The following is an 18,942-nucleotide window of genomic DNA, read 5'->3' on the forward strand; positions in this document are numbered from 1 at the left end:
TTAAAAAAACCCATGAGCTCCGGGGGGGGGGCTTCGCCCCACTTTTCCCCCCACCAGGGCACTGCCCTGGTCCTACCTGGTTTCCCCCCCCCCCCCCCGCTAATTTTCAGATAATTTCACTTTGGTCAAATCACATCCCTGAATAAAGTATTAACATTTGATGTAAAAAGAATTAATAACTGAAACGTATCGTCCCAATAACTGGTCCTTTAATTATAAGGACATCATCAATATATCGTATCGTAGAAAACATTAACTTTGCATGTAATTTTTTTTCTTGGTTTTATAGCATCATTCTTCTGCCAATATGTGAAATGCTGACCCAGTTTGAGTATGCTGTAGTTTTATGCAAATTAGTTCATACAAGGTAATATAAAAACTTCACTTGGCAGCGTTTGCAGCTAGTGATTGTTTCATCACTCTCTCCATCAGGATTCTGTTGTGGCATGACTACAATCTCTGGAATATGATTCTTCTCCGTGGTAACTGGTATCATGAAGACCGGGCCAAGTTGATCTTTTTTCCAACAGACCTGATGCCAGGGATGAAAACTTGAACAGCAGTAACTACAAAGACCTGCGTCTCCATTCCCACTGAAGAATGGCAAAGACATTGTAGATTTTGCCAGCCAAAGGGTCATTGACTACAAAGACCAGGATGCACCAGCTTTTTAGCCAGGTGCTGAGCCAAAGAGATTTGTCTAGAGCCGGGGATTTGTTTTCTTTGGAGGATGCTGCCATTGAAGACTGCTTGTCACAGGCACTGGATCAGATAAAGTCCATCTCCTGCTCACCGGTTAGTAAGCATGCCAAGTTGCAACGCACATTCTCAGAAATAATAAATTTAGCTCCGACTGTCTTAAATCAGTAAACACTATTATCTATTTCAGCCTTTTCTTTACTCATTTCTTTCCCTCTAAGCTTATTAAGTACAGTGTCTCTAAAACAGGATTATTTGACCAATGACAATGACCAGGCCGTGGTCGAGATCTGTATCACCCGGATTACCGCCGCCATCAGGGAGACAAGCTCCATCGAGAGACACAGTACAGCCCTGGTGGGGCTCTGGGAGTCATGTCTGGAACATAACCTCACGCCTCAAGGTGACAACACCGAGGACACGCCGCACACCAAGATAGCCTCCGACATTACAAGCTGCATCCTGCAGGTATACGCTCACACTGATGCACACGCAAACATTGACACAGATAAACAATGAGTCAGCTATACAGTCATGCACCTGCAGATTTGACTATAATTGTGTTCTCCCTTTCTCCCTGATTAAAATCTTGTGTATTCATGCTGACTGTACGAAACTGTATACATTAACCTGTAATTATGAAGCATTTATCATGCATTATTCTTTCCCCCTGAGCTATGCTATTCACGGGTGTAAAAATGCACCAGTGACACTTTCTACTTGGAGCGAAATTTCTTAATAACTATTACTTAAAATATTCTTGTACAGGTATAGCTTTATTATAAAACATAGCACCTGTGAAGGTCAAATCCATTGTCAAGGAAGACCAGAACAGAGCAGGAGACCCCAGAGCGTTCGTACAATTCTTTATTTGGGAAAGCGTAAGGGTTAGCGGGAGACGCGATGACCGTCGAACGTCAGCAGCAGCAACGCCGTGAAGACAACTTCGGAAGACGTAGCCAATCGTAGCGTGGGACGGAGGCAGGTCGAGTTTACCAGGACTGGAGAGAAGATCGTAGCGTGGGACGGAAGCAGGTCGGATCGGAGGGAGGCAGGCAGAATCAGGTAAACAAGAAGGCACATGTAATCGGGAGAGTCATACGGGGTACAGAAGTAATCCTCAGACAACCAGGTCTCGGCGTAGCGTGCTTAAAAAGGGAACATAAACCAATCAGGAAGCGCATTCCCGCGCGTCAGATTATTACCCCAGGTGGCTCCACTTGGGTAATCATGACATCCATACTTTAAAATAATGATCAGCAGTTATCCCAAAGAGTTTAAGGTCAATCCCCACACAGTGCTCAATGATTGACAAATGACCAAATGGATGGGCTCCAACGCCAATACACCTTGAACAAGAAAAGGGTAAACAGAAATGACAGGTGGTTGAAAGGAATTACCCCCCAAAAAGTGGTTTAGCAAAAGGGTGCCATCTTGTGGTAAACACAGAACTCGGATATTCCCATAAACCTCCAAAACTAAAAAAAATCTAACCCCATTTGTAAAGCCTCGTCCTACCTTTATTCTCGGTGGGAATAAAACTGTTTTAATACCCTTGTAGTGAGGCGGTGTCTTAAGAATGACACACACGCATACAAAGTTGACAGCAACTCAGAGTTCTGACTTCCTAACTCCCAACAGTTATTGCAAAATCCCATCAGCATCAGCTGCTATTTCATCTACTTTGCCCTCTAACCATCTGTCTTTTCCCTTGTGTCCTTTTGTTCTCACGTTGACTTCCTGCCGTTTGATCCACAGATGCTCAAATAGCCTTTTTCTGAAACACAGAGCATTTGGTCAAGCATTGATAGCACAGCAGGTTGTAACATGCATTTCTCTCGCTCTCTCTCGGTCTCCCTCTCTCCGTCTCTCTCTTGTAAGATGCTATGAGCTGAAGGTTAATTTAAAACACACCATGAGTTATCTTCCTTTGACTGGATGTACTACTTTTTGGAATATATGCCAGTTGAGTACATGAATAGTGTTCAAACTAAATCTATTTATTCATATATGCATTTATGTATAAGTGTATATTATCTTTTTCATTTTGTCATATTATTGTATATTACATATTTTATATTACATATAGCACATGGTCAGAGTTATTTCAAAAAGTCTATTTTTTTCTAATTTTACAGCGGCAATATTATATTTTATATCTGTTCTTAACATAACTGTACATAACTTATACAATGGAACATGCACAGAAACATTGGATGTAAATTTTTTTCATTAATTATCGTGTCATGAACAGGATCAGGACCCAAACGTGTCATGTTCTCACACAAGCCTTTTGTTTTATGGGAAATGGGGAGTCATGCACGTGAAATGATAGGAAGCCAGAGGCCGACGAGATCGATATCAATTGCCCGAGTAGATAACGGACAGATGGGGTCGATACCGGACAGGACGGACAGACAGGATTGAAAATGAAACAGGCTATCGAAAATAAACAGGACAAACTAGACGGGAACAAAAACTGGAGAGAATGATAAACAGGACAAAAATAGACGGGAACAATACCGGACAGGGAATACCCACAGGAAACAGGACCGAGTCAAAACCCACGTCTTGCGGGGCAGAGGTTCGTTGACGGACTGACAACAGGGGACTGACAGTACTGGGTTTACGTCGGTGCAGGGAGCCAATCAGAACCCACGGCGGTTGGTGCCAAATGAGCAGACACAGTAAGTCATATCAGTAATCATAACATAATGAAAATCAATAATTCAGAATCATTTACTTGGCCCATTGTGTGGTAGGATTGCCAACAGTAGTTATCAGTTATTAAGTAGTCAAAAAAAACGAATGAATGATTAAATAAAGCGACCACTTGCTGGAGCGATGGTCTTCTGGTTCTTTGGCTCCTTTTTCGCATATGACTACCTAATAATTTGCAACCAAGGACATGACAATGGTATCAAATAATTTTGAAGCCCTCAAGTCAACTGCTCACATGCATCTAAAGATTTAAAACACGTTTTTACATCAGGTCAATCACAGTTCCATTTTTCGGAAATAAACCAAACTCATGCATGCATCAATTACTTAGGTCGGCTCCACCAGTTGAGGGTGCTATTACTCTCTGTCTCCCCTGCTGCTTGCATTTGTTGGACTTAGAGAAGAGGGCTGCTGCTGGAGGAGGGGGGAGGCACTTGACAAATCTCTCTGTCGAATTTAACTGTGTCCATGTCATTTCTGGACAAAAAGAAACAGTTCCTTGCAGTCTTATAGTTTTGTATCACTAATTTACCCCTTTTCTCGATATGAAACACCCTATTTTCTATTCATAGCAATGTAATGTATTATGTACTCACTGTTCTCAGTTTATGTGATTATATTCACATTCGTAGCAACTTCATTTGCATCTGACATGGAAATATGGTTTGTTTTACTGACATGGGCTCGCATCCAAATATTTCTATTTTTATTCTGGACTTTTCATTTTAGTTTTTGGAGACTCTCCTAGTTTAAACCTTTTAATGTTCCTTGACACACGATTACTTGAATCATTTATTCCATATTCTGCAACATCTTTCCTCCCCTTAGAATTACAGTTGTCCTTCAGTCTTGGTGTTGGCTGTCCCAGTGGCGGTGCGCTTCCTGCATCGAGGGAACAGAGAGCTAAGCAGGAACATGTCCAGTTACCTCTCGCTGGCTGCTATCGTCGAGGTTGATCTACTTGCTGATCATACAGAGGCCATAACGCTCAGCGTGCTTAAAGGTTGGACAATACTCTTATTTTTGTGAAGATGTGGTATGACACGCAAATGTCGGCAAAATGTAATAAAAACACACTTTTGTTAGTTAAGTATCTATAACATATAGGACATGATCTGATCTGATTTGGTCTTATGAAAAAATATGAAAATAATTGTAAAAGAACACAGTGCAGTAAAACAAGACTGTGTATTCCAGGTCTTCATGTTCATCGACTTTTCAAATTAGGCTGTATGCAGCTTCTGATATTAAAAGGTACATTGTGCCTGTCACGGTTGCCATGGTGCCCAATTGGCCCCGCCCGTGTGGCGCTAACTGCGGCTCGTTGACAGATTGGCTTCCCTCCTATTTAAGCTCAGTGCTCTCACTCACCGTTGGTCAGTCCGACAACGAACCTCTGCACCTGTGTGTTTTGACTCTGTCCGGTATCCTGCTTGTGTATCCTGTCGGGTATTGATCCCGTCTATCCCGTCCTGTTTGATATCTGACTCCAGATTCCAGTGTCTGGTATTAATCTCGTCTGTCTCGTCCTGTCTGATATCTTGCTACAGTCTCCGGTATCGATTACGCCTGTCTTATCCTGCTCGATATCTTGCGCCAGTCTCCAGTATCTAGTATTGATCCTGTCTGCCTTGTCCTTTCTGATACCTGACTCCAGTCCCCCGTATCTGGTATTGATCCTGGCTTTCTCGACCCCATCTGTCCGGGTTCCTGTTGGTGTTTGCTGTCCAGTATTGTTCCCGTCTATTTTGTCCTGTTTAATATCGGTCTCCAGTTTCGTTCCCGTCTAGTTTGTCCTGTTTAATTTCAATATCCAGTTTTGATATCAGTCCTGCCCGTCCCGTCCTGTCCGGTATCGACCCCTTCTGTCTGATATCTGCTTGTGCAAATGGTATTGATCTCGTCAGCTTCTGGCTTCCTGTCATTCCACGCCAGACTGCTGCTTTACGTCTTCCGCCCAACGATCGCCGAACCACTGGCATTTGGGTTAACGTGCATGACTGCCCCATTTCCCGTAAAATAAAAGCTTGTGTGAGAAACGTCACGCATTTGGGTTCTCCTCCAGTTCCGGTTCTTGACAGTACCAATCAAATGACGTCACATTCTTAATGCCACATATACTGTAGCCCTTTGTTAGGGCACAGTAAAAAATTATTTTTGATTCTACTTTGATTCTAATAAACAACTATTTGACTTTTGCTTAGTCACCATTCAATAATATAACGTCTATATAATTTACAAGTATGTATGTCTAGCTATACAATGCCAGATTTCTTGACTAAAACAGTGTTCAGGCATGAAAATGTCTTACCTTTATGACACATTTACCGTCTTGAAGTAATAATGAGGCTGCCCTATGTGAATCGTATAAATCAGAGGAGAAAATGTAATGAGCTGGGGAGAGGAGAATTGTGAGATTTCCTAGAGTTTTTGAGGTGGTGCATTTGAATTAAAATCAGTGAAGTTTGCGCAGGCAGGAGAACTGTATTTATTCGTGTATAAAGTGCATTACATTTTATCTCATTATCCATTATCACACTATTTTTATTCATACTACCGGAAATAAATTTTTGAGATTGGAGAAAAAATAAGGACTTCCTCAAAAATATGAATAAACACAAAAGAGCATAGATAGGGAAACAACTCTTTGGTGATCTGATATCGAATAGTACTTTGAAAGAAATAGAATAAATACACTGTAACTTTTATATTAGTTTTGTGTTGATTATTGTTAATAAATTATTAAATAATAGCCGCATGTATTCAACAACGCTTGTTGATTTAATGATTTAATGCTCAGTTTGAGCTGAGCAAAATGTCAAACAGATTTATATGGATTTTTAATCAAAAATTAGGGGTGCGCATTATACACAAATACAGTATTTCCTCCACATGCTTCTCAACCTTTTAAGCCTTGACCCATTCTCATGCCTGATTGTTAAACATTACGTTTGAGTGGCAACACTGTTTTTTTATGTTAATCCGTACACTTTATTTGTGCTGTATCAAATGAATTATTTTTCTCCTTTAATGTGATACGGTTGACCTTGGTAGATGACATTCTGTGCTTTACACTGTTGTAAAGCTGAATTGGAAATGAAAGAAGGGAAACCAATCCCAAATAGATCTTATCGACAGAATTGCACAAGTAGTGCAGCTCATTAGGAGTGACAAACTCATGGTGGTCTGTTTTGTAAGCCCGACAATGACTCAACCGCACAGTAGACGGATGACAACTTTTAAGTACTACTTCCGAAATCTTGTTTTCCTTTTGTTGCTGTTACGGCAAACAAACTGAGCTATTCGATTCATAGGGGTTGCTTTTAATGGCCAACAATCTTCAGGACTGAATGTAAACTAGGCAACCAAAACACAGGAACGGAAAGCATAGAAGCAAAAACAGATGAGTTCCTCCCGTGTATCTCTCCCAGCAGCACTGCATGAAGGAAGTCTGCTGATGTAATGTGGGAGGTGAATGATGGAGATTCTGATTACATGAGCATGATTATATTTGTAAAATGTAATTAATCAAGCACTACAACTCGTTGACCACCCAGTTGAGAAACATACGCACCTACTTGGTTTTGAGTAGGCTGAAACCTCTTTAAGCTAAAGGTTCGACACGCATTCATCTATTGTTTTGTCCTTTGTTGGTTTTCAAATGTTTTAATGATCTTTGTTTATTTTATTTGCTCTTGACTTTAATTTGTAATCTTTGTCAAGTTATAATTAAAATAGCAGATTCAGTGAACATTTTGAAAACAAACTAAAGGGTTTTGTTTTAAAAACTTTACAGCATTGTTTTAATGGTTTTTGTTTTTATTTTTCACATTTGCGCTCAGTCTTTTAAGTCCTTTCCATCATTTGATTGTTTTCCTAGTTTCATATTACCTATAGAGTGCCGCCTATTTTTCAAAAAGAGGAATTACCTCTGCCGGTCGATTTTGAGCATTTGACTGATCATCTGAGGCTTTCAAAAATGGTGTGATATGGGCATATAAACAGAAAGACTACAAAATAAAAGATTGGAACCTCATCTTTAACCAGATAAAACCAACTTTTTTTCTTTCTAATTGTTTCAATTTTTCGGTTATCTGCTGTTAAAGAAACAGGTTGATTCCAGCAAAATCCAGCGTTTTAGAGCAAAATTCAATGAAACATACTTTGTGTGAAAAAATGCATTTCTTGCAAGTGCGTTCAATGATTTTGAGGGAGTATCTTGATGTTAAAACACTGTTGAATCGAGCATTCCCAAACAAAACGTTGCAACACGATTCGAAGTACTCATCATTGAACGATGTCAAGTTGGGGTTTTGCAAAATGTTCTGTTAATTCCGGATTATTCAGGGATTGGTGTCATTAATGTCCAAGTGGTTCTGATTAGAGGTCGCAGCACGGTAACTCCTTATATCCTTAACTTTATTATGTGCATGCAGCAGCCAATGCTTCAACTTTTGCATTAAACTACGATTCAATTTTTTGTATTCACCAGTAGATGTACCTCAAAAAAGTTTATTTTCAAGCAAGATTTGATTTGAATTATCTTAAGTTTCAAAATACTGATCTTTTGTTCTTCCACTTAGGCATAGGGTAATTTTCTGAATTTCTGCTTTTGGCTGAACTTGTATTTGGACACACTGTGTTTGCTGTGTTCTTATCTGTTTTTTGAAAATCCATAACCACAGAAGAAAAAAATGTTGCTCAAGCCTAACTTAGGCAAACTAATACACTTTTGTAGGTTTATTTATACCACAGTCTGCATTTAAAATGAATTTATGTACAAAGTACATTCATTTCTACCGGTTGACATAACAGGGAAACCTCATTGAATTAATATACATTATTATACAACACAATATAAGTCTTTAAAACAGACTTTGTAAACATTGCCCTCATTTTGATATATTTATAAAAAAATATAATGAAAATGAAACCTCACATGATAAATCGAAGAAGGCATTTCCAACAAAAAGGACATATTATACTATGTGTAAAAAGTACTGGTCAGCTGATAAAGACATAAAATAACTAACATATAGTGTATGTAAACATGTTGTGAATACAAAGCAGCACAAGGGGCTTGTTGATGCAAAAAGTCAATAATAAATGTTACATTGCTTTTGCAATTCTACAGTTAACTGTGCTTGGCAGGAAACTTGCTTGCGAAGGAAACATGCACAGCAGTTTTCAGTCACAAGTATTGGATGTATGACATGTTGCATGGCCCATTACATCGGTAATATTTTTTACAGATTACCTTTTTTAGTCCAACCTAGGGCCATGACTCCATATGACTCTTGGCTTTAGAAAGCACATGCCGAGTTTGACATGCCAGCAGTGGATTTTTGCCATGTGCGAAAAAACAAACAGACAAATAGTATCAATTCAAAGTAAATTAGTGGCACTACAATCAAATTTTATTGATATTCCCTTTTTATCCTCTCCCATTTTTGCTGAGTTTTATTTGTTGATTCAGACCTTGCTCACTTCCATAACAGGCTCTTCCTTTCACCTTAATTAAGTCTTTGATAAACATTGCCTTACACGTGTTTCCTGCTGCAACACTCGTTCTCCAAGATGAATGCTTGACCGTGTTTGTGTGTTGCAGTGAGCAGTAAGCATGAAAGATGGCCTCAATCAAAAAATGGTGGTGATATATTTGCCAGAGATGACGATTCTCCATTTTCAGCATAAAAATATTAAAACGTTTTTGATAGGAAAGTACAGCGCTAGTAAATGCAGTCAATTTTAGCTGATGAACAAAGCGCCTCCATGTGGTACCATCTCTGTCACACCCCATGCCACAATGTTCCCCCACTGCTCGTAGCTCTGGCCCTCTTTCAAAGCCAGCTGGGAAATCTTGTCCTCTGGCAGAACTTTGTCCCACATATTCACTCCCGTCATTGTTCCTGTAAATGCCAGTTTGGGATCAAACCCTGCCTCAAACCCTGGAACCGCGCTCCCACTGCCACTCGAAGTCAGGGGGCAGCAACCATTCCGTTCCTGGCCCAGCTGGAGTGAACCCCCATCTGGAAGGATGTGTCCTTCTGCCACTCCAGGTGTGGAAGCTACCCTTTTCCCACCTGCCCACAAGGTCGCGAGGCCCTGCTCGGAGGACCACGACCCACACAGGTGGAGCCATTCTCTAGGACCTTTTGGCTTGACCACACCCCGTGCCTCCACCAGATGTGTCTCTCCACCAATGGTGAACAGAGCCGAAGTGTGGCTTAGCAAGAGTTGGATCTCGTAAGGGTTGCGACGGTTTCCGTAGGAGAACAAAACCGTTTTGTTGGAGACTGCCACTGGCTTCACCCACAGGCAGACAGTAAAGGAAGACAGCGAAAGAGGGACATCGGGCATCACTGAGGTGTAGATGCGACGGGAACGCATGGGGAATAGGATTGCCATCTCATTACCTGTTTCACAAAAGATGAACGCGATTATGAATAATTATTACATTCTCTGATTATAACAATAATAGAATATTAACATAGTACGTCATGATATTTCAAAATGCTCCACTGCAAAGGACATTTTATGAGACTTAGGTTAGCTACAGATACATCTGATACACCTAACTAAAACATGCCATAATGATACAAAAATTGGTGACTTAAATCCCTAAAAATGAGCAACATGGAATGTAACAGTTGTGTGATATTTTTCTCAGAAGATAAATTTGTCCTAACATGGAACTCTCTTAAACACCCTTTTGAACATATGGACTTTAAACATATGTTCTCTTTCTCTTGGTGTGTTATTTAGCATAAATTGTCAGTGTTGGAGCCAACTGCCAACGACAAATATTCCTTTGCATCCTAATTATCCTTTAAAGATATTTTGAAAGTAACACTGAAATTTAGACTCTCACTACTATGCCATTCAATAAAGGCCAGGTGCGTAGATTTAGGTGTGCTTAAAAATCTGAAAGTGAAATATTTACTCTATTATCTTGCAGTTTTTTTTCTTTGTAGAGGATCTGCACAACATGCACTTACTTTTTACTCAAGTAATTATTTAGGTGACTCAGTTTTACTTCTACTCGAGGCATATTGTTCTGAAGTAACTGTGATTTTACTTTAGTAACTCGGTGCAGGATTTCAGGGCTGCACATATGTCGGCAGTAAAGTGCACTATTGATTTGTGGAACCAAGCCCCAAGTAAACCCGAAGCTGCAACCTCGGCACTGCATCTTGGCGCCACGCGTACTTCAGCCGAAGCGCGCGCTTCGGGGTTAAACCACACTCCAGCGCTTGATTACGCATGGCGCCGAAGTTTAGCTTCAGGTTTTTTTTTTTTCGGGCCCGGTCCCTCAAAACAAGTTAATCAGTTGGGTTTGGGCTTGTTCGGGATATTATGCCAGTTGGCCAGGTTGAGTCGGGCTGGATATTTTTAGGCCAATGTCCAAGTAAGTCAAAAGAGCCCTTCATTATCCGCTGCGCCTATCTCCTTTTGTCAGAGCTATTCAGGGTGGAACACAGTAGGTTTTGCATGCTCGTCCCCACAGATTTTTTTGTTTGTCAGTTAGAATAACATTAAAAAGTTGGGGGAAAATGGCCTGCTTCTAGTATAGTCCATCGCCAACCCAAACCCCAAGCTTATCTACGATATGCAAGCACTTGCACGCGCATTATTAATGAGCTGACTAAGGCTGCAATCATGACTTTAGACTAGCAGATGGCAGTAGTGAGTGACAAAGCTCCAAATTCCGTATAGGTCCTTTAAATACTGGTGATACACTAAAAGGAGGGTTTTATTGTGATGGTTTTATATGGTTGTGGTCATCCCCGAGGTTGTTGTATGGTTTATGATAATTGTCCTCATTTAACCCAATCTCCTTCAGTGAATACTTAGATATTATAAGAAGCATTATTTTTTTCAACAGTTCAAATTGAAAAATTGTAAGACATACTGATGACATAATTATATATTTTATCCTAATGTTTGAGCAGAATTGAGGTTAAAACTAATTGGAAGATGTTTGACTTTATTACCTGTCCAGCAGGTTGTTTAAATTTCAGTTAGTGAATACAATGATCATTTTCAAGTGTGCAATCCTAAATGCTCAGTTACCAGAAATATGTTGTTTAATGAAAACATGATTATTTAAAAGGCTACCTATATTATATTGATGAAAAATGCAGTGCTTTCAGCAAATGGGTGGCTTGTTACCTAAAGACAGACAACAAGGCTTCCAAGTAAAACATCAAAAGTGAGATTAGTTACTGTTGCGAAACATTCAAGTCTTCTTATTGGATACTGAATGGTTAAGGAAAGGTAAAAATGAAGACAAGCTCCAAATGACATAGATGTAGACATATTCTTGTGTTGGCAGTACCTCCAGGCAGAACTTGTGAGCTTAGTAGCTCCTTGATCTCCATTTTTGTCTGCTGCAGCACAGCCAACGCTGCCTCCAAAACAACTTCCTGTGTTGTGACCTTGTCTTTATGGCCAGTTCTTCCCCCTTGTGGAAAATGCGATGTTGCTTTTACACCTTCCGGGTTGCTGAAGCAGCTCGTTTCTAGCTTGGCGAGTCGGGTTGCTTGGCTTCGTGAAGCGGAGAGAAGCTGTTGCAGCATTGACTCCAGGTTGTTCACATTCCCAACAGAATTACCACCTGCACTAGGGATATAATCTCCAAACTTTAATCGTTCAAGTGATTCCCTTAGTCGTCCTTCCAGCTGCAAGGCCATCCTTCTTCCGGCTGTCTCCACTGCAACCCCGCATGACCCACCGTATTGGGCGACAAACCTAGCCAATGCAAACATCATCAATGATTAGTATGAAGTGACCTCAATCAATTATGACCAATTATGATGTTATCACTTTTGGGTGACTCAAGTGATGATCATTCTATGGGGATTGTTTCGCAACAGGACCTTGATTATCGTGGTGAGTGGAACCTTTGTTGCATAAGAAACCGACCTGAGTATTTCCCCACGCAGGGATCCCATCTCCACTTTGACAATGTCATCAGCATACTGCAGAAGCATGTTCTCCCTCATCTGGCTATTTTCCAGCATTGAGAAGATTTTATCCCACCTAGTGAGGTCTGGAGAACTGCACGGTGTAGCACTCGGTGTAGCTAGAGATATGTAAAGGAAGGGAAAAAAATGATTCAACATGATTAATTTTTCCTGTTAAGTTTTTCCTGAGATGTCTATTCTGCTTCTAAAAATACATAGAAGCGAAGTGCAAAAATGACTGTAGTGTGGGTAAAGTAAAAGTATGTGAGTCATGTTTACACTTCTGCATAGAAAAGAATATTACATTTGTGAATTACTTAAATTCAATGTTCAACGTCGAGGATGTGTTAGCCTTTCACAAGTTTTATTAGTCGAAAAAGAACTTCTGGTATTCATCCGAACCCGGTGGGAACCAAGCAAATGGATCCAGGCAGCTTTCAGAGGTGGTCTTGCAAACAAACTCTATTGTTTTTTAGTTTCATTGTGCAGAACTGTGAAACCTTCATAGACCTGTGTCAACACAACTTCGTAAAACATTTGAAAGCCACACAACTGTAAATTACAGAAGTGCTAGCCCACTCATCAATTGTGACATAACACACCATTGTCTTGAAGATGTGGCTATTTAACACTGTTTAGCTGGGAGAAATGATAATTTACAACAATGGACAGTTTTCTTAAAAGCAGTAATATGCTAAAGCCAAAAGTTAGGCAAAAATACAGCTTTCTAAACCCTAGCAGGAATGTAAGCACGCACTGTCGTAAACTTGAAACGAAGTACAACAAAAAAATTCAAAACACCTGGCAGGTGCTTTGAACAGCAATAGCAGTCAACCCCAACCAGCAATGTCTTGTGCCTCAGAAGCGTCCACCCCAGAGGCATCTCATTAGTATATCAGGATCAGATTTGAAACAAACAAGTTCCTTTATTTAGATGCAAAAGATTCGTTTCAGGGGTCTGAGAAATAGTGTTTTGAGAAATTTTGCTCGGGCTGGTTACAATGACATACTAAATCAGGTCAGACAAACATTCATAATGGATATCAGTATCTTTGAATTAAATTACATAATTTTTAACTTTATAACTCATTACATAACTCAAGACAGTAAACAGTGTGAGTGTGTCTGCTTAGAACCCCATTCTTTCACAATACCAGTATTCTGTGAATTCGACCGCAATTCCTCATCATTTCTCATAACACCCAAAATGGTATTCAGTCAGTTTTATCAAAACAAGGCTGTGTGTGCCAAGTAGGACAATTGCTGCTGTTTAACTATTGGCAGTGCTAGAAGACCTCCCGCTAGGTTAAAAAAAAAAAACCTACAGACTGCAAGCTGTGTGAATCCATGCGTCAAAGTGCACACTAGTCTATCGTTAGTATTTAAATACCTGTACATTTACAAGTCAAAAAATAAGAAAATGAAAAAATATATGCTAGTGTTTTAATGTACAGGAAATAATTAAAAAGAAGTTTCTGTACATACAGTGCTACTCCTTTATGGTATTCCATGGATATTGCTTGTGCAACTTTTAAAAAGTTGAAGTGCGTCATTATTTTGATTGCTTCGTTGCTAGGTATTGCTTGGTGAGCATTATTATTTTTCTTCATTTATCACCACCACATGAATCATTTTGTTTTAATTGAAAGAACAAAAAAAGGCAAAGATAAAAGATGCTGAGCACAACTCCTATCAAGTAATGCCTGATTGGATTTGAACTCATGTTCAACTTTAGAGTGTTGTGCTTCCAATTTTTGAACCTTCATTGTATTTTGATCTAAAATTTAATTCTCTTAATCGCTTAAAAACATTTACAGTAAATGTCCTTCTCATTAAACTACTGTACACTGCTCCTCACAAATTTAATCCTAACATAACTTGAAGTAAATGTGAAAATGAGGAGCCACAATTTAATTTAACCCAGACTAGGAAGCATTTCGGTCACTTACGTTCCGGTGGGTCTTCCTCCGTGATCTCGTTGTAGTAGGTATCGGCGTAGTTCACTTCAATATCGTCATCATAAGTCAAAGACAGACACAAACACATTGACCAGGCACCCACTGCCAGAGGGAGCGTCCAGTACAACATGCTGCTCTGCTGTGTTTGTATGCGTCGGTGTGAGTGAGTGAGCACAGGTGGGAAAATTTTAAAAAATGAATAAGGAAAAAGGCTTTCCTCTTTGTGTTTCTCTCTGTTTTTGCCTGCATGTGAGAAAATGCTCTGTCAGTGACCGCTGTCCCCTCTGTTCTCTTACTTTCTACGGTCCACCACTCTCTTTTTCAAGCTCTCCCTCTCTGATACCTCATGCAAAAAATGTCCCTCCTCCTCCACAATCCTCCCTCTCCTTCCCCCCTCTACCGCTCCAATTCATTCGTGTTAAATGCTGAGCAATGCTTGGCAGGAAGCCGAGCCGTGTCATCTGGTCCAAACAGATTCAGAGGTAAAGAATGAGCCTTGTTGAATTGAAATCGTGTTCAACTAGTTTTTTCCCTCCAGATTCATCAACAACACTATTGGAGAGCACTATTACGTTTACTGTATTAGTCAATAACATTTTCACAAGCACATCAACACATGCAGGGCTAAGCATTATTGCTGATTTAAAATTGATGGCGTTTCCCTTTTATCATTATCTCTACTTTTAGAGATGATATGGTCAGCACTCTGGCCTGTATCTTTTTCAATATGACATTCAAAAATAAGGCAGAGTCAAGGCGTAGACTCTAAGTAGTAATTCACAAAGACTTTTTTCGAATTTTAGGGAGAAGAAAGATAAATCTTCTTAGTCATTGAAGACTTGAAGGGCCTCCATTGGCTTTTTTTGGCATCTAACTGTGGCTAGCATTTTTTTGGTGACAGTAAACTGGAATAATGACTAATTCACCCCATCCATCCAGTGTTTTTAAACTTTTTTTTTATTGAAATAATTTTTTAAAAAAGGTAGCCCCCTGAATAATGCTTGACTGTGGCTCTTTGACATGCTAGACTATAGATATATAATATCACAATCCATGGTTCCTTTACCGCATGGGCTGTCAGGGCACCATCGAGGATACAACGCCGGACAGCTCTTTTCACTGCTGACGAAGTTTGGGTTGTTGAAAAGTTTGCAACTTTCCATTCCTTGATGTTGTCGGCACAGTTCTTGTTCTGTCTGTCTCTAAGTCTGCGCCCTTTGACTGTTCCGTGGAGATTGATCATCGCCCTTCCTTGATGGTCTTGTATTGTGACCAGTTTAGTGGTTTGGTCATTTCACAAGATCATCAAATATCAAATATACTTATCTATAAATCTATAATTTGTGTTTTGTGTGATCTCTCTCCATATACTATAGCATTATTCAGTCACAGTCTGGTCTGACCCCTATTTTTTTTTCATATATAAGATGCACCGGACTGTAACACTCATGAAATTAAAATTACCATAAGGGTTAGGGTAGCACAACAAATACTGGATTATGTGCATCAAAATTTATCACTGATCACAATTACATATCATTGGAAGCAACAGGAATCGTCCTAGGATTACAGCAGGGAGCAGGCCGGATACAGCTTCAGGGATGACCACAACTGATCACTTATTGCACAAATATCATAATGCATTTCCAATTTTGGATTGTAGGGCTCATGTTTAAACTTCTGGCTTATTTAGGTTTTTTTGTTCACCTTATTGTCCAAAAAATACAGTAATTATATGGTCTAAGAAATTTGAAACAAATAAAACAATGATTTACAGTATTTCTAATAGAAATTTATGAGTCATATTGTATTTTTAGTTTCCTCAGTCATTGCATTGTATGAGTTGCATTTACATTTCCCCCCGATAAATCTTGATGGTGGAGTAACAAGTCATCTTTCTCTACATCCTTGTGGCACAGTTTATTCAATTTACGATGCTGCACTTTAAACTGGACAACTTAAAAGAAACCAGATTATTATCCCAACTTCAGGACTGCTTTAAATTCTGTTGTGTTGAAATGTGAGCAGTGCCACAGCCTAAAAGCAAGTGTGGCGAGGTAGTGAGTAATGCGTCGTTGGAGGTAGCCTCCATGTCGTAACCAGATATTACAGCCGCTGCAATGGCTCACACACAGAGGGAGGGAGGGTGGAACAGGTAATGGAAGAAGAGAGAGGGTTCAAATTTTTGCCCCATGCAGAGTTTGTGTGTATTTGTGCATGTATGACGTAGGTGAGGCTTGCATGGTGGCAGGGTGGTTAGCGCGCAGCCCCACGGTGCGGATGTCCAGGCTTCAGTTTCGTTCCAGCTACCGCAGCCTCCCCCTGTGTAGTTTGCATGTTTGCCCCGTGCCTGCGTGGGTTTCCTCCGGCCACTCCGGTTTCCTCTCACATTCCAAAAAGGCCTAGGTTAATGAGCAAGAGAGTTGTATGTCTCTGTGTGCCCTGCAACTGGCTGGCAACCAGTTCAGGGTGTCCCTTGTCCACTGCCCGAGAATAGCTGGGATGGGCTTCAGCACCCCGATTGTGACCCTGGTGAGGATAAGCAGTGCAGAAAATCGATGGCTTGATGGATGGAAGTTGTAGCAGATGGGCCCAAGGACTTCCTTATTATATATTTGCCCTCTGCAGCCCTTCTCTAAGGATACTTGTACTCAAATATTATTGTATTGATTTTAAAAGGGGGCGGCATAGTGACTGTTTGGTTAGCACATACTTCTCACAGTTCTGAGATCCAGGGTTGAATTCCACATAGCAGCTATCCTATGTATACGTTCTACCCGCACCTGTGTAGGTTTTTGCAGGCTAATGTGTTTTGCTCCAACAATCCAAAAACGTGCATCGGAGGCTGATTGGTGATTTTGAATCGTTCCTGGGTATAATTGTGTGTGTTCACGATTGCCTCTCACTGTGTATACTATGACTGGCCAGGAACCAATTCAACCACTGAGTTTTGAATGGGATCAAAACCCCCCACAATATTTGTGAGGATTGATCAGCGGTTAGAAATTGAATGAATGGATGAATGCTTTTAACAGAGTGATTTTATTACAAGTTAAGAGTGTTTCTATTTTTTTGTTTTTTGAGCCCATGATTTGATTTCAGATACATTTTCTTCACATCCACAAACAATAATGAAACAGACTGGATCTTGTCTGTGTGTCTTGAGTCTGACACCTGTGCCTCAGAAAATCCATAACAAGAATGCCTGGAGTAAACTAATCTATCCATCCATACGCTTATCCTCAGTAGGGTCGCTGGGGTGCTGGAGCCCATCCCAGCTGTCTTTGACTAGTGGGCAGGACACACTTTGAACCGGTTGCCAGGAAGTTGCAGGGCACACTGAGATATACCACCATTCACACACTCATTCAAACCTAGCGACAATTTTGACCAGATAATTAACCTGGCATGCATGTTTTTGAAATGTGGGAGGAAACCAGGCAGAACATGCTAATTCCACAGGGGTTGCGATATTTGTAAAAAATGTGGGTCCAAAATTCACTACTTAAATTTATAGCTTCGCAAAATACGAATTTTTGTTCCTATTTGTATCAATGCAAATTTTAATGGGGCACTTGCCGCTTTTTACATTCAAGTTTATTTCGTGTTTTTTCTACTTGGCTCTATCTCCTGCGACAAGGTTTGTTTTTTGTATGGTGTTGTATTCATGTGCAATGCAGAAACAGTTATTTGATCTATGCTTTAGAAAAATTATGTAGTTTGCTACTGCTGTTTAGTTTGTCATTGTATACAATTTTGGTAGAGGACCCTAAATCTGTTGTAAAGTCTAAGTTGTAAATGTTACTATTCATGTTATTTTAAAAATCTTTCTTGATTTGATTTTGAAAATATTTTGTAGTTTGTAGTTGTCTTGTATACAGAAATCAAGTCCAAGCACATTCTGTCATGGTTGCCATGGCGCCCAATTGGCCGCGCCCGTGTGGCGGCAGCTGCAGCTTGTTGACGGATTGGCTCCCTGTCAGTATTTAAACTCTGTCCTGTCAGTCCCCTTTGGTCCGTCCGTCTGCGAATCTCTGTTTTTACATGGCAAACCCTTTTTCGCCTGTCCCGGTCTTTTGCTCCTGTTTGTCTCCCGCTACGATCTGCTTTGATCTCGACCACATCTGCTCTCCCGTCCTGAATTACGACCTGTTTTGATCTCAATCACATCTGTTCTCCCGTCCCGAATAACGATCCGTTTTTATCTCTACCACGTCTTCTCCCCTCTCCTGGCTTTTGACTTGTTTCCGATCCCGACCACGTTTTTGCTCTTCTATTCTGGCTACTGACCCGTTTTTTCTGCTCGCCACGGAAGTCCCACTTCCGCGTTCAGAGTGACCTGCTTCCTGCGTCCAGCAATCCCCAGATCGTGGGCGCAACCCTTTCCCTTTCTTCCCAATAAAACTCTGAGAAACGCTACGCGAGCGGGTCCTGTTTCTGTTCTGGTCCGGACACATTCGCATTGCTTTAAAGTTTAAATACGATGTTGAGGGAATGTTTTCCCTCTACTTCTTGACCACACTGACTCACGTTGAAAGCATGGAAAGTGGCACTAAAAAATGTTTTCATATATACTCACTGCTGACTCAGAAGTATGA

General features: G+C 40.4%; 2 protein-coding genes across 4 annotated transcripts in view; one reads left to right on the forward strand and one right to left on the reverse strand.

Annotated features, from left to right (window-relative positions):
• The window catches only part of veph1 (ventricular zone expressed PH domain-containing 1), a 105,349-nt gene that overhangs the window by 17,788 nt on the left and 68,619 nt on the right, over nt 1-18,942 (forward strand). For 2 of the 3 annotated variants that reach the window (XM_088346354.1, XM_088346357.1), the window contains exons 2-4: nt 433-795; nt 949-1,167; nt 4,249-4,423. In XM_088346354.1, coding sequence (XP_088202480.1) covers nt 658-795; nt 949-1,167; nt 4,249-4,423 — 532 coding nt within the window. In that variant the 5' untranslated portion in view covers nt 433-657. Of the gene's footprint in view, nt 1-289; nt 368-432; nt 796-948; nt 1,168-4,248; nt 4,424-18,942 lie in introns of all 3 variants that reach the window. The other variant, XM_088346356.1, reaches the window with a different exon arrangement.
• Nucleotides 8,122-14,675, reverse strand: ptx3a (pentraxin 3, long a). The gene is made up of 4 exons (XM_088346375.1): nt 14,336-14,675; nt 12,346-12,505; nt 11,759-12,171; nt 8,122-9,836 (listed from the first exon to the last, which is right to left on the reverse strand). Exons 1-4 carry the CDS (start codon nt 14,472-14,474, stop codon nt 9,169-9,171), a joined length of 1,380 nt encoding a protein of 459 aa, XP_088202501.1. The 5' UTR covers nt 14,475-14,675; the 3' UTR covers nt 8,122-9,168.

The sequence above is a fragment of the Urocampus carinirostris genome, chromosome 10, assembly GCF_059441175.1.
Source record: "Urocampus carinirostris isolate Australia breed hairy pipefish chromosome 10, RoL_Ucar_1.0, whole genome shotgun sequence".
NCBI lineage: Eukaryota > Metazoa > Chordata > Actinopteri > Syngnathiformes > Syngnathidae > Urocampus > Urocampus carinirostris.

Excerpts from the sequence above, each read along its gene's own strand:
- ptx3a (XM_088346375.1), bottom strand. The coding sequence starts at position 14,474 with ATGTTGTACTGGACGCTCCCTCTGGCAGTGGGTGCCTGGTCAATGTGT. Across the intron at positions 12,506-14,335 it reads GGAGGAAGACCCACCGGAAC|CTACACCGAGTGCTACACCG; the intron begins GTAAGTGACCGA and ends ACATATCTCTAG. Across the intron at positions 9,837-11,758 it reads CTCACAAGTTCTGCCTGGAG|GTAATGAGATGGCAATCCTA; the intron begins GTACTGCCAACA and ends TTTGTGAAACAG.